The sequence below is a fragment of the Mugil cephalus genome, chromosome 1 (genome assembly GCF_022458985.1).
Source record: "Mugil cephalus isolate CIBA_MC_2020 chromosome 1, CIBA_Mcephalus_1.1, whole genome shotgun sequence".
Taxonomy (NCBI): domain Eukaryota; kingdom Metazoa; phylum Chordata; class Actinopteri; order Mugiliformes; family Mugilidae; genus Mugil; species Mugil cephalus.
Genome location: NC_061770.1, coordinates 17778836 through 17802399, shown reverse-complemented (window position 1 = coordinate 17802399; position 23564 = coordinate 17778836). Strand labels below are relative to the sequence as shown.

Here is a 23564-nt window from a genome sequence, read left to right as displayed (position 1 = left end):
TCCTCCTGCAGCAGGTCATTAATGAGCACAGAAAAATGCGCCAGTCAGTCTGCTTTTTAGATTTATGATAAATTGGATATTCATAAAGATTCAAAATGACTCTGCTTGAAACATGTTGCCATTTCTTGGCGGGTTCGCCCTATTCCATTCACTCCGATTGCTTTTCAGTGCGCCCTTGGTGCGCTCACGTTGCAAACAGCGCCTTCTGGGTTTGAAAGCACCACCGCTGCCGAAAAGCAAACACGCCAACCACTGCAGACGAAGCAGCAGAAGGAGCGCGGCGCGGAGAAGGCAGCAGGCCTATGAGGAGCCACGGGAAGCCAGTCAGCTACAGAGTGCCCTATCCTAATGGTCTCCATGGCTGCTAATGAGAGCCGACGAGAGCCAGACCAGCTCGAAATGCGCCAGTTATCTGGGAAAGACGGATGCGCAGCCGCGTGTACGCGAAGCAGTATGTTCCGCTGAAATCAAAGACAGCTGGTTAGGAACTGCACCGACGCTTCTCGTTTTAAACGGCGCGAGTTGTCTGATCTTTACGTAACCCCGATTGTTTTTCTTAGTAATTTTGCGCCGAGTATTGGATGCCCTGTGGACCGGGATTATTTTGGCGAGGGGACCTCTAGTGCTCTCCCTCCTCCCCGCATCCGCTGTCGTCCTCAGCAGCAGCAGCGGCGGCAGCAGCAGACACGGACACAGTCAGACGGGAGCTGTTTTGCGTGCAGCTCCATTGTAAACAAACGAGGAGCAGTTTTAATGAAAGCAGGCGTCGCTTCGTGCCGGTTGAAGGTAAGAGTCTCTGCTCGATTTCAGTCTCCATCTGGTCTCATCTCTCGACTCACGTTTCCATGTTGTGCTCGTTTGTTTTCCCACAGATTGGTGCAATGCAACGTTTGCACAGCTCGGGCAAGGACATTTAAGAATATGACATAACGTAGAAATTTGAAATGATTTTGTACGAGCATGTTTATTTTATTTATCATCAATCTACCTATATATTTTTTTATCGTTATCGAGCATATTTTTGGTTTTTTGTTTTTTTGTTTTTTGTTGTGTGTGCCGAGGAGGCAAAGAGAGCGAGGGAGCGACAGGGAAATAGGAAGAGGAAGAAAATCAATGCTTGTCTTGCTGGAGTGCGGATGCACATGGGTTAGTGCGAAAACTGTGTTTGCTTTAAAGGAAGACGCGCTTTGTGCAGAGCGGCGGGGGAAAGTTTGTGTTGAGGAAGGGATGAGGAGGGGATGAGCAGGAAAGAGGCTGTGGCTTCTGTACATTTAAATTATGTCCACATTGAGCCAGAGGACTCAGGTACTACCCATTACAACACAGGTGATTTACTTAAGTATACTTTGGCAAATTTGGAATTACATTTGCAATCAGTATTTAAATAATATTAACAAAGATAAAAAAAAATAGAATGATTTCTAGTGGTACCGTTGTGTTTTATGACTGTGTTTCTAAAGATCAGCGGTGAGCATGGAAACAACAGAGTCAGCATCTTTGCTCTGGTGTTAGTCCCTGTGTAAAACGATCTGTCATTCAGTAAGGCAGAGGCATAAGGTTTTAAATTGGAGTAGTAGGGCAGCCTTTCTGTTTGCATTTTTATCACAGCTTGTAGTCTTACAATATGTTAAATGCAAGATTTTCTACGGTGGGTTGTTTGTGAATTGAATGTGTTTTTACTGGGTGAATGTATACAGGATGTGCTCACAAATCTGTGAACAATGTCTCTGCTTTTTTCAGACTTCAGTCAGCAATGTCCCCGGGAATCCTCCAGCTGCTATTCTGTGCTTTTCTTCTGAGAATGGGATCGTAGTAAACCTCTCCGGGATTTAGAACAACTGCTAGCATGTTGCAACCTTCCACCAGAACAGGTGACAGCCTGTTGGAAACATTACCTCACTGGAGTAAGCCCCAGACATGGGTCCTATTCCTCGCACTCTGCGTGACACCCCTCTGGTTACCAGGGGCGGCGGGATCCACGCTAAACTGCCACAAGACGTGCATCTGCGCGTCAAACATCGTGAGCTGCTCCAAGATGAATTTGACCAGCGTCCCGACCGGCCTGCCGCTCTACACCGCTGTGCTGGATCTCAGCTACAATGAGATAGCGCGGCTTCGGGCTGAGTGGACCCAAGTGAAGCTCCCGAACCTCCACAACCTCCTGCTTAGCCACAACGGTCTTCACTTCCTGTCTTCAGAGGCGTTCATATATGTGAAGCACCTGCGCTACTTGGACCTCTCCTCCAACAACTTGCGGCAGCTGGATGAGTTCATTTTTGAGCCTTTGGTCAATCTTGAGGTCCTCTTGCTGTACAATAACCAAATTTCACAGATTGACCGCTCAGCCTTTCTTGGCGTGGTCAACCTCCAGAAGTTGTATCTCAGCCAGAACCAAATCTCCCGCTTCCCAGTGGAGCTCGTGAAGGAAAAGACAGGCCTGGAGAAGCTCAGCCTCCTGGATGTGTCCTCCAATAAGATCAAGCTGCTGCCCATCGATGAGCTTGAGGTGCTGCCCGCCTGGATTAAGAATGGCCTCTACTTCCACAACAACCCACTGCTGTGCAGCTGTGATCTCTACACACTTCTAGCCCACTGGTACATTCGAAAGCTCAACTCCGCTGTGGATTTTAAAGACAACTACACGTGTGTTCTGTCCCCGCAGAAAAAGCAGGAACTCGTTTTTGATCTCAGTGGTGACAGTATGAACTGTAGCACATTCGTCGAGGCAGATGAAGAGGCTTTCCTGGAGCAGACGCTGATCCTTGGCTGTGACACCAAACACAGGAACATGTATAAGACCTGGACGCTGCCCGGTAATGTGCCGGTCGTACCGGGAAGCAACCAGACAGCTAAAGTCTTATCAGATGGGAAACTGCAGATTAGTCCAGTGAGGTCTGAGGACTCTGGGACCTACACTTGCTTTGCCACGAGTGAGGCCTTCAATGAGACTATCTACGTGGTGCTCAAAGTTTACAACTTCACCATGCACGGCGGTGGGGAGACCCTGAATACAGCCTACACCACCTTGGTGGGCTGCTTGGCCAGCGTGGTGCTGGTGCTTATGTACCTTTACCTGACACCATGTCGCTGTTTCTGCTGCCCCAACAAGAGTAAGAACCGGGGTGAGGACAGCATCCACTCCTCGATGCTCAGCGTGACGCCGACCCACGGGGACCCAGCGCTCAAGGCCGAGCTGAACAGACACGTGGCGTTCATAGACTCCAAGGACTTGCAGGGCCAGAACGGCAAGGTGAACCCTAACGGGGAAGAGGACGATGACGACGATCTGGATGCAGAGGCTGGTTCTCTTATGAAGGGGAAGAGGAAGAAGTCAGTAGCAGAGTCCATTAGCTCCGTCTTCTCAGATACTCCCATGGTGGTCTGAGACGAGAACGGCAAAGGCACGACGGGATGTGTACGGTGCCACGTCAGCCATATTTTATTTAAAGTAAACTGTGACTGCTGAGGGATTTTCATCGGTAGTCGCTGTCAAGAGGAAAGAAGGATCTCAAAGGGAGTAAATAACAAACTGTCTCACTGTCGAAAAGGACAAGAGGCAGGACTTTTCCAGCATTTTAATCTGTAGCACTCAATAGTCATACTGTGAAGGGATGGCAGTGAACAGTGGAAACTGTAAGGCTTATGAGAGTAGACAATATGTTGTTGATATTAGCACTCAGGAAGCGATATTAAAGTGCAAAAGTGTGGGAAATACACATGATGAAATGCACAGATTGAAGTAAGATGAAAAAAAAAACATAGTTCACACATAGCATATATCGATACCATGGCTTGCTCATAATTATATTTATCATGAAGGATTAGAATAGACTACATCTTATGTAAACATTAGAGCTTAGATACCCCTCCTCTATCAGCACAGAGACAGACTTAGCTCGACTAGACGGACTGACGTCACCGGGCTATGAATACGTCAGACTATCTATCATCTATAGTGAAACAGCATGCCATGAAACCACATTGAGAACCCAGGCTGATCTGCAGTATGTGAATGGGATAAAGGAAATATAGATCCATGCTATGTTTAGTCTTCTATGTTGAGAAAGCGGCAGCACAAATACGTTAAGAGGCCACCGCAGGTCATTTTTTATCCTGCTTCATAGCTGACACTTAGTTGCATTCAGATGGTGTTAGTTAGACTGATACTTATTCGTAGTTTTAGTCGCATATAGTGATATAGGAGGGAGGTTGCTTCCTTTATTAGATTAAGGGTTCAATTTGCATAGATCTTTGGTGCAAAAATGTTAACTAGTTCGAGGCACATGTTACCAATAGCTGAATTGTGTATCAACGTAGTCGCCTCTTAGTTCCTGCAGATCCACAGTATAACCCAAAATAAACTTTTGCAGTCTTACACAATTAAAAACATGGACCACCTCCAACAGATACACATTAGGAGCAGGGAAGTATTTTGTTTTGAATGATTATCAACATAATGTCCCAATTCTGTATACAGAAGGGTACCAGAGTCCTTACAAGGACGAACAGGGCTCTGTTTGTTGTCCGCTGAGGTGCCACTTATTGTCTGGTTTGACTTGGCCATGTTATAGCGTTAGTTTCTGTCAGTCACCACACCAGGAAGTCAAAAAGCAAGCCAATGAGAAACGCTGCAAACGCGTTCTGTACGAAAAATGTGCACCGTGCACCAAATCCCGAAATATTTTCATGTACAAAGCCAAAGTTGTTGTCACGAGTCACAAATGATGTCGTAGATTTGAATATTTGATCGGAGGGACAGTTCCAGTTTCCACTGTCACAATGAAAATGTAGCTGTTTTGCTCTGTGGTAGTTAGAATGTACTGTGTTAGCAGGTAAATAACTGTAAAACCTTCATGGTTCCTCCAAAAAAAATCAAGCTAATGAGTAATACTGATGAAGCTGTAAACGGGTTCACAGGAAAACGTCCATTTTAGTGTTTGTAGCTGCAGACGAGGAACATTTCTAGAGACACAGGGGACCCACGTTTTTTCAAAAAGATCCCTTTGTCTGGACATTAATTATTAAATCTTTTGTAAAATTGAATTTAAATTCAACATCCAAGACACCTGGTATGCTGTGCATATTTCATTAACAAGGTTGAAACAGGAGACTGAGTCTTGGCATAAAGGAGAAAGAATGGTTTCATTAAACTGTGCGTCGCTCGTGTCATAGAACGACAAGGCTAGCCTGGTGTAAATGCTAATTGCATCTTTTGATTGGATGTAGCCCCCATCTGCTTTTCACGTCTTTGTCTCTCTGAGCCGGATGGGATCGGCGTGTTATCATGAGTCACAGCAGCACAAAGCCATTCTCCCTGGCTCCATGTTCACTGACGGCCTCGGTTAAGCCCAGATGTGTTTGCTTTGTTTGTGTACCTCTGTCATTATGAGGCTGGCCTTTTAAGTTCAAAAGTAATCATTCAACTGGGCAATGAATGCAGTGCCCTTTGAGTCTTCAATCTGTTTATGAGGGAATCGCCGGCAGCTTTCTTTGGAGATTTTCACTCCCGACTGAGTCACAGAGTTGGAAAATACTTAAGAATTTCTTTTGTTCCAGTTAAAAGAAATAGTAAAAAATATACAAAATATCCCAGAGTTATAGAAATGACATACATCTTGCCACTAAATGTCAATCTGGCTCTGCACACCTGTCTGGGTGCAATGGGGTTTTACGCAAAATTGCTGGAATATTCACATTATGAGGTGCTGCTGTGCACACAGCATAACGTGTGGGCGAGAAAAAGGAAGTCGCACTCGTCAGAAAGGTGGCGCGTGAATCATTTCACTCTCTCACACGTTGGAATACCAGGTGGAGGAAAACAGAGCGGCGAAAAATATCGCGACGCCCCAAAATAAGGACACATTTGGTGCTGCCGCAGACTGGCTGCAGTTGGCCAAGACTGTCGCCTCTAAAAGGGATCCCGCTTTTATGAATTACATGTGATGTTCTCTGGCCTCATTTGACAGCCCATATTTCACAGCTACACAAACTACCAGACCATTGTGTAACAGAAATGTTTGCAACCAAAGTGTCACGCCATTTAAATCTGCCGCGGCTAACGGTAGTCTTCTCCCCTGTGGCATCACTCAAATTACTAGTTGCAGTTCTGTATAGAGATAAAACTAAGTGATATTGCAAAGGTCCTGACATAGAGGAGAAGAGTGGCTTTGTTCTCTCCAAAGCAAACCAGCCTTCCTATATATAGCTATATATAAAGTATATATATATATAAGTATTGAGACTCACTTTCTGTGTTCAGTATTGATTAGTTGTGTACTGCTATGTTCTACCAATGTACTGACTGTGTTCTTGTGTAACCCAATGTTGATGTTCATTTTGCATTTCGTCCGCCGCCGTGCTACTGTTAGCTGTTTCGACATTCAAGTCTTGATATAAATGTTTATTTTTTAAGCCGGGTGGGGTTTAGTTTTTTATTGAAAGAGGACATATTTTACACTTGCTAACGACGGAGAACGAGGCGAACCATAAAATATGCTTGTACGTGAACCAGGAACAGCATGGGATGAGAGCCGGGGTTAGAAATGAGTGGATATGATGCAGTGGTAACGTAGCCACCCGTTATTTTCAGTCAGTATTTGACTTAGGTCAAACGCAATTATAAACACAGTGCTTTATCTGATATATTGGGGAGCTGAAAGTAGGTGCATTCTCCAGCATACATGACAAATAAACTATATTTCCGTCCCTTTAAAATTAATAACTTGGCATGAAGGAAAATTTTAAGAGATCTTTCCAGCAACGCCAATAAAAAAAAAAAAAAATCTTTTTAGTATCATGTCAGTTCTAATGAGATAAAGGTTTTCATATTCGCGGCATGAGAAAAATCTTAAGCTCTGTGGCGCGTGCAGTTTACCCTTTGCTATTTACATTAATAGTAACAGACTTCAGACGAAGAGGGTGGTCCCTTCACTGCCCGGCACACAACTCCATTCATCCAACTATGAAGTAGCAATTACGGGAACATCCGTGTCAGGGTGAGGCTAAAAGCTCGTTGCTGTGACAGTGAGTGCTACTACAAGTGTCTGCAGGAGAAGAAGGAAGCTTTCAACAGCATTAAAAGCACTGAGTTTATTGACCACTGCTTCAAAGATGAGATGATTGGTCACTGCCACTAAAAACTTTAAAAGGGTTTTGCAGCTAAAGTGGAATGGCTTTGCATGGTATGCATAACAGCTTCTCTGACTGCAGGATAAGTGGAAAATAATAGGCATTAAAGAAAAATAATTCAGATATATCATTTGACTTAATAAAATACTCAAGATTTACACTTTGCATTGCTTCCTCCATTTTTGTTGTTGTGTCCAACTTTTATCAGAAATAATATTTGGGGGAAAAAAAACATGTTCCTGCAGTTTTCTGCATAGAAATCTTTGTGTTTGGTACCTTAGTGAGAATTGGGACATTCTGCCAGCTTTATAGACAGATACGTTATATGTCCCGTGGGAAATTTAGCATCTAGTAGCATCATTACACAGAGTTGGCAGGGATTACAGTCAGCAAAAAGGATCAAAAACAAAATAAAAGTGAGGTAAGATGTATAAAAGTATGTATAAAATATACTTGACTAAGTAGAGAATTACCATTTCAGACATAAACCTTTTATTTACGTCACATTTAAAAGACTGCACCATCTTGCAAAAAAGAGCCACACAGATGGAGGGTGCTGTGTATAAGGTTCCTGTAAGAAAAACCGTAATAAATTGAACTTAGCTTCACTTGAACAGAATATAAACGTTCAGATGGGTTCATATAGCGTCTGTGTTTATTCAGCTGATGATGGTGTAACACCATCTAGTGGCACATTCAGGTAGTACATTGCTGTATGTAAATATTAGCATGTGTTGGCATCCTCTATATGAGCGATACTCAGTATAAGAGCTGACAGTTTTATATAGATTATTTGGACTCTAAATAAAGTATAGAAAAAGAAACATTCCTGCACTAAATCCTCGCTCTGTGACTGTTCAGGTTCAGTTTGAAACAGCATCAGAAAGGTGGTGATTCAACTGTATGATAATTTTTGTAGGATGTAGTTTACAGTGCTGTTAAACTGTAAAGTGCCTCGGTTATTCAGTCTAGCCCTCAAAGTAATAGAACATATGTCAGGACTCAACACAATACAATAGTACTATAAACCACAGCCTCCAAAATAAAATGTCGAATGAGCAACCCTCTCAGTTGAAGCTGAATACCAGAACCTTCATGGGAATACTTTACTAGTGTACCTAATGAACTGGCAAGTGTTTACTCGGAACATGTCCCAACAGAATACCGCAAAAATCAGTATTGCCGTATTGCACTACAACTAATCAAATGGTCCTCAAATTCATCCACATATAGGACAGACAGCACCACCTAGTGTTGGGAACCGAGACTGGAACAGGTCGAGGAGGACATTCAAATACACTTCATGGCTTCAGTAAATGGAAAACTCTTTAATGCTTCATTGGTGCACAACGACTGTGGAATAACGGAAAACAGAGGGCATTAGTAGTTCAAGATTTATTTTTATTTTTTTTTAGTTATTCTGCCACGAAGAGTCTTTTGACTTTAGCAGCATAATGAGCAGACTGAGGTATACTTATACAAAAACAATCAACTGAGACATTTATTCATGTAGAAAAATAGAAAATGTGCAATAACACACAAAAAAAAACATATTCCTGACGTGTGTGCGTAAAACATGAAGACAAATAAATATGGAGGAAAAAAAAAAGACACATACCCACGGATACCCACGGACACACACATATACACACATACAGACAGAAGCAGCAGATGCTGTGGGACGCAGCAGGCCTCTTGGTCCTTTTAAGGCTGGCCTTTTTAATGGCTGCAAAGATGACATGTAAACAACAAGTGTTACTCATGAATGCATCCACTGTTGTTCAGGAAAATCAAATCAAGATGACGTGTAGTCTATTTTTATCTTCTTTTTTTTTTGTAACTGTACGGATCAACATCATTTAGAAAAACTACGGTATGCAGTCTGTTCCACGACTTTACCAAACGCAGAGTGTTTAGGGGTCTGATCTTTTATCCAAGCCCCACGTCAGCACATCCTCCACATTCTCTCCATTCCAGGAAACTAGGCCGGAGCGAGAGGAGGAGGACAAACTTTTGTACTTGGAGGAGCCGAGGTGCAGTGAGTCACCGCCGCCTTTGCGCTTCTGAGGAAGACCCGTGCTGCTGTAGTCCACCACTTTCTGCTGAAGCCCTGGACGCCTCCCTCTGCTGTGGACAGAGCGGTGGTTTGGTGCAGGTAGAGGGGAACACTTCTCTAAATCCGATAACTGTTCCGCAGGAGTCTTCAAAGGGAGAGGAGGGCATGGCTTCTTTCCTTGTGAGAAGGTACTGCTGGCTGGTCCTGGAGAAGAGGCGACGTGTGGTTGGTCCTCCTCGTCGAGCGGGGTGTCCCTGATGTGTCTGGCATTTTTTTCCGCGCTGCTGTTCAACAGCTTGGCAGCTTTCTGTGCTGCACTCGCATCTTGCATAAGCTCCGCCTCCTTCCGTTGAGCCTTAGCGGGTCGCCCAGCAGGGGTGCACCGTCTACCAGAAACGAGGCTCGCGGAGGTAGTGGAATAAGGCCGTTTGGTACCGTGAGAGTTCTGCTGACTACTTTTGGTTTCCAGTTGTCCCAGTGAGGTAGAGTCAAGGCAGAGAGAGCTAGTGGATTTGGAAAGTTTGTCCCCGGTCCTGACAGGTGTTCCTACGGTTGGAGGTGTAACATGGCGTGACCTGAGACCCGGAGATACTCGAGGCATTTTCCTGGAAGTTAACGGAATATCATGAAGCTGATTAAGCCTCTGCATTTCACGGAAATTTTTAAAAAAGTGCTTCAAACACATATTCTCTTACTGCAGTCCTCCTGGTGTGGACCAGCTGCAGTTGTAAAACGGATCATCTGAACATGTTTGACTGAATCCGCCAAACATTAGCTAGCAGCCTCTTACTGCACAACTGCCTGCTTAACTTCTTAAATTTCCACATTTAAATACGCTTGAAGCGGGCATTAACGACATGCAAACACAGCTACCGCCAAAACAGTGCTGATAATTCTGCCGTCCATACAATTACCATTAAGGAGGTTACACCGTTGTGTGATGCGCTTTTAGAGAACAGTCGACTTCTAAGTATGGATTAATCTCTGCAGAGAAGAATCCAGGTTCAGCTCCATACCCTTCAGTACATTCAGTGTCTAGGTCAAAGACAGACACTAGCACATCTGAGCTACACTGAGCTACTATAATTGTCACCTCTGCTTTCAAAAAGGTGCTAAACACAGAGCAGTAACACTCACTTCCATAAGTGTGCATCGACGTGGCGGTCCAACATGGCGCTGAGGGCGAACCGCAGGTGGTGCAAACGACGGTCAAATGTGAAGATGCTGCAGCCCAATGTGCGACATCCAAAAGTGCAGAGCTACAAAACGAAAACACTTATTAATAAATATAGTTACACTAATGTGCTTTTATAGAGGTGTAATGTAATTGCTTCTGCACGTCGGCGAACTCACCCCCAGAGGTTTGGGGTGCCAGGGTGTAGCCGGCAGGTCTGTGATTTCCTCGTGCTCATCTTCTTCACTGTCCTCGCTTGAGAGGAGGTTCTGGTTGAAAGGGTACGGAGGCTGAACGTCCACTCCCACGGTGGTGTTACCTTCCTCCTCTGGAAAGAGCTCAGATGGAATTCTGGACCTGCGTCAAGGCAGAATGATACAAAAATGAGCTGCCAGGCCACTAACAGACAAGTTCTAGGTGTAAAACAAAGTACTCACTTAAGCCCTATTCGCACGGTATCAGTTCTACCTGAGGACGTCCTGTGATGCAGATATTACCCCCTAACGTCTGTGTTTCATGTGTCACATTCGCACGGGGATAAACCAACTCTGTGTTTCACTCAAATTCACGATCCGTTATTATGTCGCTGCTACTTTCAGCCTCACTCCACTGCGTGTCAGAGACAGCTTTAATTACTCAGCAAATTATAATGGATGAGTCGCACTGGATTAGTATTATCAGAGGACCTCTGTGTTACGAGAATTATGGAAGGTACTTTGCGGTGTAAGTTTCACTTTGCAAATCACAGGCATGGACGATTCACACAGGATTAAGATCACAGACGACCTCCGTGACTGTTAGAAATTACCAGACGTCAGCTGGTAAAACTAATCCAGTGTGAATGGGGCTGTAGACTACCATCTGTATTGTAATCTCCAAGATTACTCTTTAATGACTGCTTGTTCATCTAATCAAAAAAATATAAATATCAGAATTTAATAATTATGCAAATGTTTTCTCATCATTTCCCTCTGGTTGAAGTAACTTCATTCGTTCTTCTCTGAGTTTCTGTGAGGAAACGAACGTGGAGGTAGTTTGAAAACATTGTTAAAGCTGAAAGTGGTATAAAACGCATGTTTGTCTTCTTCATTTTTATCTTCTTATTTAATTCAGCATCAACAGGGTTGAAAAATGAAACTTTCTGGCAGATTTGATGGTCTACTAGCTGAAACCCCTTTGAACATGTTGGTGTTGGTAACTGATCACCTTATTAGCCTCCATGTAAAACAGTTCTGCAGACTACTTTTGTATTCAACACCTATTGTATTTGGCTAATGTGTAAAGGTATTTGGATGCACCAAATTAACTTTGCTGACATGTCAAAACATTTTCCTACCTGAGAAGGTGGCAGTTGCCGTTGAAGTTGTATTTGCCACCCTGATTTGTTATTTTCTCCTTCAGGGGTTCCAGGTGTTTATCTTTGTGTTTTGACTTGACGAGCAGCTGCTCCGTGTCTGGTCCTGTGGACGCCGTTTTCTGCTCCACTGCCAGCTGATCAGCGGTCGTAGGTTTTCCCACTGCTTTCTGCTGCTGGTGATTAGACTCAACCTGTAAAGAAAGGGCAGCGCAACAAGGAGGGTTTTTTTTTATTTTAATCTGATCAAATCTTCCATGTGTCTGAATCAAACTCAAATTCATGTTAATATTGATCAGTAATCAGGATTATGATGCCGGGCTAAATGTCGTTACAGTGGACTGAGAGTTTACATTGGTGATAAGCTCCCGGCTGAGCAGCTTCTTCCTTTCTGGATCCAGGACTCTGCAGTGTTTGTTCAGCTCACATTCTTTTTCTGTGTGGGTAAAAAAAACAAAGTGGTCAGTCAGCATCAACAGGACAGAGGCAGCCAACATGATCCATGATACTGGCTGGGAGCAGATTATACACTTTGACCTAAGCAAACACTATAAATGGGCAGTTTTTCTCCAGTTCAGATACATTTGGTTCGAGAAGGAAGAGGCGGGAGTGGAACTTAAAGTCACTCACTGTTGGTGTTTTTGTAAATCCGACTGTAGGTTCTCATTCCTCTCAGAGGACAGTGAGACTCACTGGACTGCCCAGCCGCCGAATCCGGCACAGAGGACTTCTCTGGCAGAGAAGTGGAGGAGGAACAGTCACCGGGGGGCAGGGGACCTGAGAGCCGTGCATCGACCTTGGGGCAAGGCGTGGAGGAGGAGAGGTGTCGTGGGACGGGAGGGTTTTCCTTGGAAGACTTGGCCGAAGATAAACTGGAGAAGTAGTAGGAGGAGTAAATTTTAGGATTAACGTGCCAGATTAAAGCAATTCAGAGTGTTAACCATGTAACAAAACCCATGTTTGTATAAATAACAAAATCGTCTAAGATGAATCAAATAGCGAGACATTTTCCATGTGCATGTGTTGAGGCTCCAACAGCAGGTTTTCTAAAACATTACAGAGTTACTGATCTTCTTTCCTACACACACAGACTATTATCCACCCCCGTAACTCACTACTCATGAGATTAATGTATGTATCATGCTTAATCCGTGTAGATTTTCTTTTTATTTAACCCTTTAACATTCCACTGGGACGTATATGGGCAGCAGTAGCTTTTTGAACCAGAATAGAAACTTCAGAGTCTTGACTTTCAGAGATCAAAGTCATGCATGAGCTTTACTTTGTGTACGTCCTAAATAGCCTATTTTTATTTTTGCAAAAAAAGCTGGAACAAAGAGGTTAAAACTGTTCCTTCCTTGTATGTGCGAGCATACGTGGCACTAAATACTATACTGAACATGTTTCAACAGAGCTGCAAACAGATGACAAGATTGCTAAACAGCGTTCTTAGTTAACTAAGTTGGACGTCTCTTTTATATTAAATCTCTTAAATGTCTAATAATGGAGGGAACATCTGCAAACCGTACCTCACCGCCTGCTTGCGGGGCTTAGCAGCCCTGTGTTGTTGGGTAGGGGCCGATGCTGAGGATGGGGCGGCAGCCTCATAACACCTGGCATCCTTCTGCCTCTCCGTGCGAGGGTTAACACCTGAAGGTCGCTGCTGAGGAGCCTGAGCAGACGACCGACCACACATCCTTGTGACAGGACCGTGTCGCCTTTCACAGTGCTTCTCGAAGGCTTGGGGCTTCACCACCTGGCCACAGTGGCTGCACACCACCACATAAAACTCATCGTGCGCCGGGCAGTGGCCAAATATATGCATATCTACAGAGGAGGAGAAAAATAAAGCTTTATGCATCCACATGAGGAGACATCCAATGCAGTCATGAGTTACTGAGCTCACCTTCTTTTCCCAGCGTCGTTGTCTCAGGGCGTTTAATGCCATACTTTCCATCTTCAATATTACTTCCACCTGAAGAGGAAGGCACACATATAACATGTTGAGGTCCTGCATTCCAATAGTGTTTTCTTTTTTTTTTTTTTGTTATCTGGTTCAGTTGCAGATGGTGAGTCTGTTTTGTTTTAGCAAGCTGCACAAATAATCCCTAAGTAACTTGTTGTTGTTTATACGTGACATGCTGACGATTAATAAACCTGTCCTCTGACGAGCAGTTACCATTGTGCTTACCGCATCGTGTTTTCATGATATTACTCAGTTAAGCTTAGTAACAAATGAGTTTTTATGTTTTTTATTTGTTGCCAGTTTACATGCTTAGAAAACCGCTCCTGCACTAGGACCCGGCGGGTCTTTTGTTTGGGTTGCGCTTGGTTCCGCTCTGTGTGAATGTAACAAAAATAAATCTCAGGACAGTGACATATTTAACACCGTGGGTATCAGGTGCGGGCGAGGAGAGAGCGACTCACCGTCCGATGGTAAAATATTCCCCCTGTCTGCCCAGCAACTCCAGTTTAATCCGATAAATTCGTCGAGATTAGGATTTCGCCGATCCAAAGCGGCCATTGCTGCTCTTGCGCGTTCACAAGGCGACGCCGCCGGTTCACGCGCATTTTACCCGCGTCACTAAGCTCGTAACCGTGCCTCCAGCGGCCGACGTGCTCGCGTAAAATACCGCGATATCGTCGACGTAGGGACGAGATCACTTTTTAGAAAAGTAATAAATAATTTACAAACTGTCATTTTTTTGACAGATACGCATGGAAAATTGTTCATAATGATAATTCTGTACATATTTGGCTTACACCATTTTATTTTAATCTTACTTTATTATATGTTTCAATAAGTGTTTTTATCATCATTATTATTCTGTATGCCATTTTATCCTTTAGAAATAAGAGAGGCCATGATGTGAGAAAGAAACAAAACAGAATAACCAGAAATATGTTTTTTTTGTTGTTTTTTTTTTACACTACTTCAGCAGTCTTGCACTTCTGGATATCAACCTCAACAGTTACGGGAGGAAGACACAAAGCACTTACAACAAATGACTTAAGGAGGAGAGAAGAAAACAAAAATACAAAGAAGCCAAGTACATGTAACCACTTTCACTGTTAAGTAAACATGTACTGTATTTCAGAATGTTATATTTTCTTTTTTAAAAATATTTTAACAAGGTTCCAATGGGTTCATTAACTGTTTGTTATTATAATATCTACTTATATTTTGTATGCCATTTTATATTTTAGAAATAATAAAGGCTGTGAAACAAGACAGAATAAGATAGAGCCACTGAGGATGTGTTCTGGATGAATGCTATGGTAAATCATGGCGATACTCTACTAGACATACATTATTTACTCACAGAAAGAGTTTCTTCCCCTTCAGCAGTCCTTGCTGTGACCTGGATTCAAACTGGGGCTGCTGTGACCACAACGCAGAGTACTAACCACTATACAATCACAGCTGCTTGATGGGTCTGTTGACCTGGTGTCACTGTACGACCGCCGGATATCAACTTTAGACCAGGCAATGATGTTTTTATTATTATAACATGATTCTAATTATTATTTTTGTATGCAATTTAATATTTTAGAAATAAGACAGCATATAAAACAAGTTTCAAGGAAGAAGGTCCAAATAGAAGAAGAAATTATGCAAAGAATAAGACAGATGAAGACTCTTCCCCTTCACTACTATATGATCACAGCTGTGAAATCAAGAAGAGACAATTATGTGCGGATGAAACAAGGAAAACATGAAAAAAGAAGAAATAGAACCAAAAGATGAAAAGGAGGTCACAAGGTCTATCGCAGGGCTAACACAGAGACAAACAACAAGACATTAACCTAATGAGCATGTCTTTGGAGGAAACGAGATTATGCGGAGAAAACCCACTTGTTTACATCCTCAATGGACAGTTTGAAAAGTTTCAAACATTTATAACATAGATTTTGTATTTATATTGTTTACCAAGTCATGCTGCTCACATGTGCCTTAAATTGTAAAGTTTTATGAATCTGAAATTATATAAAGACCGCATGTATAGAAAGGCTTATTAGGAGGTCTACTTAGATGGGGTTATCTTGGTGGCAGAAAAAAAAAAGATTAATTAAGGTCTCACTGAGACTGAGATCACTGGATTCAGTCGTTGAGAAAGGTAAGAAGAGCGATACTTTCACCTCCGAGGCGCCAAAAGTCTCCAAGAGCAACCTGAAAAAGTCGCTTAGTGCAGCATCAGGCACAACGACCTACTCACACACAACTACACTACAAAAAGTGTCTACAGAATGAATTGTGTTCATCAAAAAAATAAAATAAATATATAAAATGCAAACATTTCATTGATGACAACGTTTATTAACCTATGCGCAGCAATATTTTTGACACAGGAAAACTTAAAAGCTTATAATCTTCCCTTGCACGGCAGCGCCCTCTGGTGGGGCCGTTCCCCATCGGACCCCAATGCGAAGACGCCACCGCTCATTTGCAAGTGAAAATTAACGCATGCTAATGTAACAGTCCTGCACCAACTCTTAGCTTCACGTAGGTCATGGTTTTTAGCATGTGAAATGTGGTGAAACTGATTAAAGTCCAGTTTTAAGAACTACATCTCATTCACGTGTTTGACCACCACCTTATATACATGTGTGCGCTGCCTTAAAAAGAACAAAAAAAAAAACACGCAACAACAAACCCAGTTCTTCCTTTTAATGATGCAAAAGATGTCAGATCCACACAAAGATATGAGCAGTAACTCCACTTTTATCTGCAACATTTTTATCAACACCGTGGTGGGTCAAGCAAGGCTATAAAAGTAGGAAATCATTGGCAGAATTAGAGAATGACTTGCATTCACTTACAACAAAAGAGGAGGTAGGAGCAAGGGAAAAGTTATAAGGCGATAAAAGGTGAATACAGGGAATTTAGAACAGGTTAGAGATCAGTCAGCGGAAAACATTAACAAGTATCTGTGATTATACAAAAGTATTCAAATACTTGACACTATTTGGCATTCAGGGAAATGCTCTAAATGGACATAAGCACAGAAATCAAGCAAGTAAGTGTTAAACAGATAAGGGGTAGGACAAAATAAGCATAAGGCTTCTTCCTACTCCTTTTCGAACATGTTGGGAAAATGTTGTTCACATATTGTTTTCCTTTGTTTTGTTTTCCTTACATGTTCGAAATAAAGTATTCATTCATTCAACAGAATAGTCAGCCGTAAATTTAATCTAGTAAAATGAGGTGATGATGATGCACAAAATAACCCCAAACTGATTACATAAATCACTTTTATCCATCTTATAAATAATCTCATAGTGGCAGATGATTTTTTTTTTTCCTACTAGCTACTGATTAAAATTTATTAGTCATAAATGTATGGCCACCCTGAATGGGCTGAAAATTGATTTTGTCAGCAGTCTACACTTGACAATAAATGCTTTCAAGTATTAATTATGCATTTTGTAATTTCTACACTCATTAGCCCTGAGTTTTGGAAAAACAATCTCTGATGGCATTGGCACTTGCTGTAAATTTAAAAATAATGGACACCTCACTATAGACGCAAACTGAAATAAGAATGATTACATTTTAGGCTGCAATAATTTCCTACGCCGGTGTCTGAACAGTTTTAGTTTTAGTACCCTGTGAAATGTGTAAGATATAATACAGCCCAGATATGAAATCAATAAAATCAATACTTCACAATAAGGGAGTGGTTTTTGAAATGTCTATTATGCATCCACGTTTGCTTGCTGGTTGGCTGACCTGTGGAAAGGTGTCTCCTTGTAAATAAACCAGCAGTTTCCAGCCCACAGAATGAGGTTAAGAAAACCAAATATCTGCAGAGAAAATGGGACATGCATCAAACGTCACAGGATGTAGCTGCGCACCCACATATTTAAAAAGAAATAACTGAATGAAAACAAACTAAAAAGATCAAAACTTACCACAGAGGCATTTAGTCGGCCCATGTGAGGTGTGGCACCAGGTCCGCACTTGTTTTCGGTATTTTTGCAAACCTCAATAAGTGTCTGGATGTTCGTCGGATCGGTGGCCACCTTCACATCAGACAAGCCTTTAGCCCAAGCAGAGGATGACGCCAGCCACAGGAAGGCAAAAGCCCCCGTCACCAACAGGTCCTTGTAAAGCAGCAGAGAAAAATAATTAGTATACGCTAACTTTCCAGTTCATTTGACACACAACACATAAAAAAAGAATCTGTTGTAGTATATGTAACAGTATATGTAACAGTGTAGCACTAATTCTCAGCTTCATGGAGGTTATGGTGTACAGCTTTTGTTTTAAAATGTCTGACAGAGCTGTTGATTCAACTGTGGTTTCATTTTGGAGGCCGTGGTTGACTTGCGTTGTAATGACACATGTCCGTTTCCTAGACTAAATAACAATAGCACCAGCACCGCCACAAAAATAAATCCTCCAAAATGATCATCCAGCTGACACTGTCACGAAGGACAATTTAATTTAGTACCATTATATTACAAGGGATTCATATTCACTACTGTGCCCAGCAAACGGGCAAGTGAGTGTATGTTGAGTGTTAACTTACTGTGGCTCAACTAGATTAACAGGTGCAGTATGTCCCTTAGCTGCTTGAAAACCACACCCTTCCCACTATTTAATTTGCACAACTCTGTTAAACAGACTTTTCTCCCCCCTCCAACTGCAATCAAAGCACAAGACCCAGTCACTCAACAAAACGCAAGCAATACTATCTAGGTTGCGTAACTTAGCCTTGATCTCCAAGCTATTTGTGGCAATGCATTTCACCAAAACAAGTGAGGCATCCAGACAAACATACCACGACGGGGCCACGACTAGATTCCCTGTACAAGTGATGGTAGCCCAAATAGAGCACGAGTGTGGCAATGCAGTACAGGAAAGCAAACACTCCAATGCAGACGTAAAACTGGGCTGAGGACGAATAGTCTCCTATCAAGTAGGTGGTGGTGGTGGTGGTGGTGGCCGAAGAACTGTTTTTACAATCAGGGACTTGAAAGGGATGAGCCATCAACCTGTGTGCAAACAGAGATAACATCCGTCATTAATAAAAAAAAAACAAAAAAACCCAAAAAGAGCCATTTATAGCTACACACACCTGAATGGGTAGCCGAAGTCTACTTGTACTTCTTGGTTTTGAGATCCTTTACACTGGATATTGACACTGGTCGTGCCACTGTAGCCTCCAGTCGTGGCGAAGGCAAATATGGAGAAAACCTGCGTCCACCCCCATAAAGGAGACACCGTTAGAAAATGAGGATGTTCAAAACAGGGCTGATTGAACCATAACACACACTTCCTTTATATTTTATGCAACACTCTTTTGGCAGGAAGTCTTAATCACAGGGTGCAGACACTACTGTTGCATAGCGTTCACACAGCAAGGACAAATAGATAATTGTGTACACACGGTGGAAGTATGCACATTAGGTACAGTATATTACAGTACAGTGCATTAGGTACACTAGATATAGTTTACGTATTATTTTTCTTTGAACTTATTTTATTTTTTACTTGTGGTTCTTCTTTTCTTTGCAACTAAGCCAACTAAGCCTCATTGGAGTCTATCTAAGTCTAAGAAAATGAATACATTCTGGTGTAACAGTGCCGCACTATTTGAATTAGCAGCTCCCAGTTATTTGATATAAATGCTAAACAACACGAGTTTAATTAAATTTAAGATCTAGTGCGGGAGTTTTATGTTAGTAGTTACGGTTGTCACCGTTGTACCTAATAAACTGGCAGTTCCGCGTTGTAGCATTTATACTACTCTGCCGATAAAGCACGTGATCTTGGCTATTCACTATCAACCTGAGCTTCTTTTTAAGGTGCAGTGATCACGCTAACCCACATTAGCGTCCAGTTAATAACCGTGTCTGACATGTCGTGGCCTCCTGACCTAGACTGTGTACCATGTGTCAAGGGATGGGCTGCATAGCTGCTCCGTGCGTGCAGCGGGTCACAAGACAAACGACACAATCAATTTGTGAGGTATTTTACAAGGGACGACCAGCCCACATACAAAACTCAACCTACGCTACAGGCCATATGCTAGAAAGTTATTGGGGGAAAACAAAACTTACCCATTCCAGTAAACGGATGAACGCCAACGGTTCCTTGAGGGGCCCCAAATCGAGGCTGAATCCCGAAGTCATCACTCTCTGATGGAAAATAAACACACAGTGTGATAAAGACACGAGTTACACAGCTTGAAGTGGCAACGCGTAAACAGGGTTCGCTCCGAGGTGCACACTCATTCTCCGCTGATAACAACTAGTTAGACTCTTCCGGTTGCGGCGCCGTTACCTGGGCGACTGATTCCATAGTTTCTCCGCTGTGAGCGCGCGTTTACGTATCGATTGCGGTGTTTCTGCTGCAACTCCCCGCGGCCTTGCCAAACTTTTTTTAACTACTTCAAGCGAATCGCAGCTGGTGACATGTGATCACGGACGCTAATGCACCGGCGAGGGGCGCTGTGGTGGAAACCGAAAGGACTGGGGAGGAGTGTATACAGTGTACAGTGCACACTGAAGAAGATTCAACCGCTTTTTTTTGGAGACCGCATCCTCCGCCCATTTTTCCTCCCGAAAAAACTTTATTGAAAATCTGTAAAGTACAGATAACAACAACAAAGTCAAAACAGCCATTCCAGCAGCAGCAGCAGCAGCAAATAGGAAACAAAGTAAATAAAAAAAAAAAGAAAGGAAAAACACAAACCTCTACACATTTTCCATTTGTGATCAACTTGTGTGTCAATTTGTGATCAACTTAACAGATAATAATAATCCACTTCAATCGAAAACAACTTAAATAGTGGAGATGGTTTCTGAAATTTACATTTATGGATATGGCATTTTCTTAATAAAATATAAAGACCACTGAGAATGGTACAGAATTTCTTTTCTTTGAGTTCTTAACATTCTATGTTGACTTTATATGTTGTTTTGCACAGCAAATAGTTTTTAAGTTATCTCAAAAATGTCTGTGGAGAGGATTCAACCATTATCAGACGGTATATGGAGCTCCACTGATGACTTGTTCATGGTGTCAGTACTGCTCTTGTGTATGGTCTACTGAGAGTGATATAGGTGATCACATATATCTGTGAAGATTCTCGGTTATACAGAGCGTGGTATATCCAAAAAGCACATTAAAAAAAAGCAACTGGACCTGTTTATTTTAGAGATGACTTTTCACCACTCATCGGAGTAGCATCTTTAGTCCTCAGGAACTGGTGAAAAATTTGAGGTTTGAATACGAAACTCTGTGGTAAAACCCATCTGAAACATGAAGTTGGCATCCGTTTCTGAAGAGTTATTTAAACCTCAAACTTCCGACTAGTCCCGTCTAGATAGAACTGAAGAAGCTACCTGGATGAGTGGTGAAGTACAGTTAAACACTGGAAAAAAATAAGAAATTTAATTTTTTTTTAAGGATAGGTATTTCTATCCTCCTAATTTACATTTTCTTCTTCGCAAAAAATGGAAACAAAATGCAGTTGATGTTACTATGTGTTAGTATGCTATTGCGTTACTTGTTACCATGATCTAATGATCTTAGTCTCCTAAGGAGACAGTCTCCATACACTTTTCTTTCCACTTATTAAAGCCCTTTACACTTCACCCACTTCTTTAACAACATTGTTACATGTACCACACACGTTTATACACAGTTGTAAAAATATGATCTGTATAAAGCCTATATATACAGTTCTGTTAAGCTACAAATCTGTATCTGAACACAGCATGTCCCGTACACATCCTGCTCTGTGTTTAAGTAATATTTTATACCACTCAGAGCTGAAGTCAAATTGCAACATGCAAGTGTGCTCTCTGTCTGATTTATAAATCTGTTTATGTTACTGCACAGCGTTTACAGATGAAGGTTTGATGATTTTCACATTGTTACCCCTGAACATATGTGATGTAGTGTTGAGATTTGTTATGCAGATGTATAGACTGTTTTCTCCCTGAAATTGATCTCCTGTTACAACATGTTACCATACCATTATTCACATTTTCTTATTATGTAACCTTTAAATGTCAGATGGGATGGGGTTTTGTGATTTAGGGTGGATTACGGATTAGACAAAGGAAAAGTCGAAGAAACCGCCAAAAGCCCAAGATTCGTCTCATATCAATTATTTTGCGCATCAAGTCAGAATAAGAGATATCCTGCATTAGTACCTGATCTTGCCTCCCTATTTTAGAGCAGTTATGATTATTTATACACACATCTTTATTCATACAAAAATACAATACAATCAACATGATGGTTTCAGGGCTCTTGTAGATTTAAACCATATATTGTGGTATGAATGTGACAGGGTGCACACACAATCCACAAGAACCACAATAAGACGTTCATCCTGTGACAGTCTTTTCTTGTTGCTTCCAGAAAGATGAAATACTATCACTCCAAAAATAAACTCCAGCATGTAATTTTCTATAACAAACTCATATGGCAAATTGCTGCTGCAGGGTGTGCACATTGAAAAAAATGCTCGAGCAGTATTCACTGACTGCACGGTGATGGTATTTATTTTTCACCAGAGGTCGCCATTTCCGATACCACAGGGCGAGTATTATCAAACTGACCTGTTTTAGGCACACTGCTTCCCATGACTCCCATCAGTTTGGGCTGAACTCATTCACACACACACGCACACATCCACTCCATGTAATTCGCTCAGTTTGGGTAAATGGGAATGCTTGTTCCTTGAAGGCAACTCTAGGTACACTTTGCTTCATCCCTTCATTTTCCAAACTTTCCTCAGCACACCATACAGCCAAGCAAGAAGATTTTGGTTCTTGTAGAAAGGCACTGTTATCATTTTAACAGAGTACATCTTGGAAGGAATAAGAGTGTCTTTGTTCTCCACCTTTTTTTTTTTTTTATAGATGACTAGGCTGCTCAGGGGGGAGGGGCTGCAGCTCCATTGTACAGTCCCTTTGTGGAGGAATGCTGCTCTACAGGTCAGATTGTTTGGTTTTCTGAGTGAATCAAGGTATCACATAAAACATAAGCAAGAAGCAGGATATTATTTATGGCTAAGGATACATGTAGCTACGTTGTAGTTTTAAATTTAAAGTTTAAAAAGATTTGAAAACTGCTCAGCAAGTTGTTTTTTTTTATTTTTATCTGTGACTGTGATGAGGTGACATCTATTTTGATGAGACTGCAGGCTCGCAAACTTGTTAGACTGGTCGCCCTGGACCAAGACCGTAACATGAGAATGAACAAATACTTACCCGTGTCATTTGGCCCAGTTTCAATTTGTCAAGGAGATATTTTTCCTTCTACATGCAACAGGAGGTTGTACGGAAGAATGGAAATTTAAAACTCAACACTCTAATAATTAAATTAGTTTCTGGTATGATTATGTACAGGCAGGCCCACGGCAGCTCTGAGTTAAGACATTTTTTCTGTAACACATGACCAGCAGTCATGACCCGCTGTTCTATCACATGCACAAATGTACCAAATTCAATATGACTCAGTACAATAGGCAAAATCAAATTGACAAATATAATTTGAGAGTGCACCAGGCTATACAAACACGTTCACTCAGATTAATTCACACAAGATGAGATATTAAATTGTTATTGACCTGATATTTTCCAAGTATGGCCTTCATGATCAGAACATCACACCAGAGCTATCTCAAAATACAGTCTAAGAACTGAATATTTAGTGTTTTATTCTGTGTAGTTATGCCAATGGCAGGCTACACATTTGGAGAGGAGCCACCATATGTAACAACGTATTGTGTTGCATTGGTGCTTGTTTTTTTTTTTTTCTCTCTCCAAGTTATTTCAATTCACATAGCATGCACAATTTCAGTTCATTGTGGAAAGAATGAGATAGT

At 41.9% G+C, this 23564-nt stretch overlaps 3 protein-coding genes across 3 annotated transcripts; 1 reads left to right on the top strand and 2 right to left on the bottom strand.

Annotated features, from left to right (window-relative positions):
* Positions 1–162: 162 nt before the first annotated feature.
* On the top strand, positions 163–7293 carry amigo1 (adhesion molecule with Ig-like domain 1). The gene is made up of 2 exons (XM_047604918.1): positions 163–786; positions 1741–7293. Exon 2 carries the CDS (start codon positions 1847–1849, stop codon positions 3383–3385), a length of 1539 nt encoding a protein of 512 aa, XP_047460874.1. The 5' UTR covers positions 163–786; positions 1741–1846; the 3' UTR covers positions 3386–7293.
* Positions 7294–8511: 1218 nt separating this feature from the next.
* Positions 8512–14275, bottom strand: atxn7l2b (ataxin 7-like 2b). Its single transcript, XM_047609593.1, has 9 exons — positions 14140–14275; positions 13619–13687; positions 13242–13539; positions 12343–12584; positions 12066–12148; positions 11695–11906; positions 10538–10715; positions 10322–10443; positions 8512–9789 (listed from the first exon to the last, which is right to left on the bottom strand). The coding sequence occupies exons 1-9, from the start codon at positions 14234–14236 to the stop codon at positions 9042–9044; spliced, it is 2049 nt and encodes a 682-aa protein (XP_047465549.1). The 5' UTR covers positions 14237–14275; the 3' UTR covers positions 8512–9041.
* Positions 14276–16367: 2092 nt separating this feature from the next.
* sypl2b (synaptophysin-like 2b) lies at positions 16368–20202 on the bottom strand. The gene is made up of 6 exons (XM_047578566.1): positions 20003–20202; positions 19780–19857; positions 18795–18913; positions 18498–18711; positions 17626–17817; positions 16368–17517 (listed from the first exon to the last, which is right to left on the bottom strand). Exons 1-6 carry the CDS (start codon positions 20018–20020, stop codon positions 17410–17412), a joined length of 729 nt encoding a protein of 242 aa, XP_047434522.1. The 5' UTR covers positions 20021–20202; the 3' UTR covers positions 16368–17409.
* Between the last annotated feature and the right edge of the window lie 3362 nt (positions 20203–23564).

Coding starts and splice junctions, on each gene's coding strand:
- amigo1 (XM_047604918.1), top strand. CDS start 1,847: ATGTTGCAACCTTCCACCAGAACAGGTGACAGCCTGTTGGAAACATTA.
- atxn7l2b (XM_047609593.1), bottom strand. CDS start 14,236: ATGGCCGCTTTGGATCGGCGAAATCCTAATCTCGACGAATTTATCGGA. Junction 11,907..12,065: donor GCCGGGAGCTTATCACCAAT/GTAAACTCTCAG, acceptor CTTTCTTTACAG/GTTGAGTCTAATCACCAGCA. Junction 10,444..10,537: donor GGCACCCCAAACCTCTGGGG/GTGAGTTCGCCG, acceptor TTCGTTTTGTAG/CTCTGCACTTTTGGATGTCG.
- sypl2b (XM_047578566.1), bottom strand. Junction 18,712..18,794: donor GACTTCGGCTACCCATTCAG/GTGTGTGTAGCT, acceptor GTTTGCACACAG/GTTGATGGCTCATCCCTTTC. Junction 17,818..18,497: donor CTAGTCGTGGCCCCGTCGTG/GTATGTTTGTCT, acceptor CTGCTTTACAAG/GACCTGTTGGTGACGGGGGC.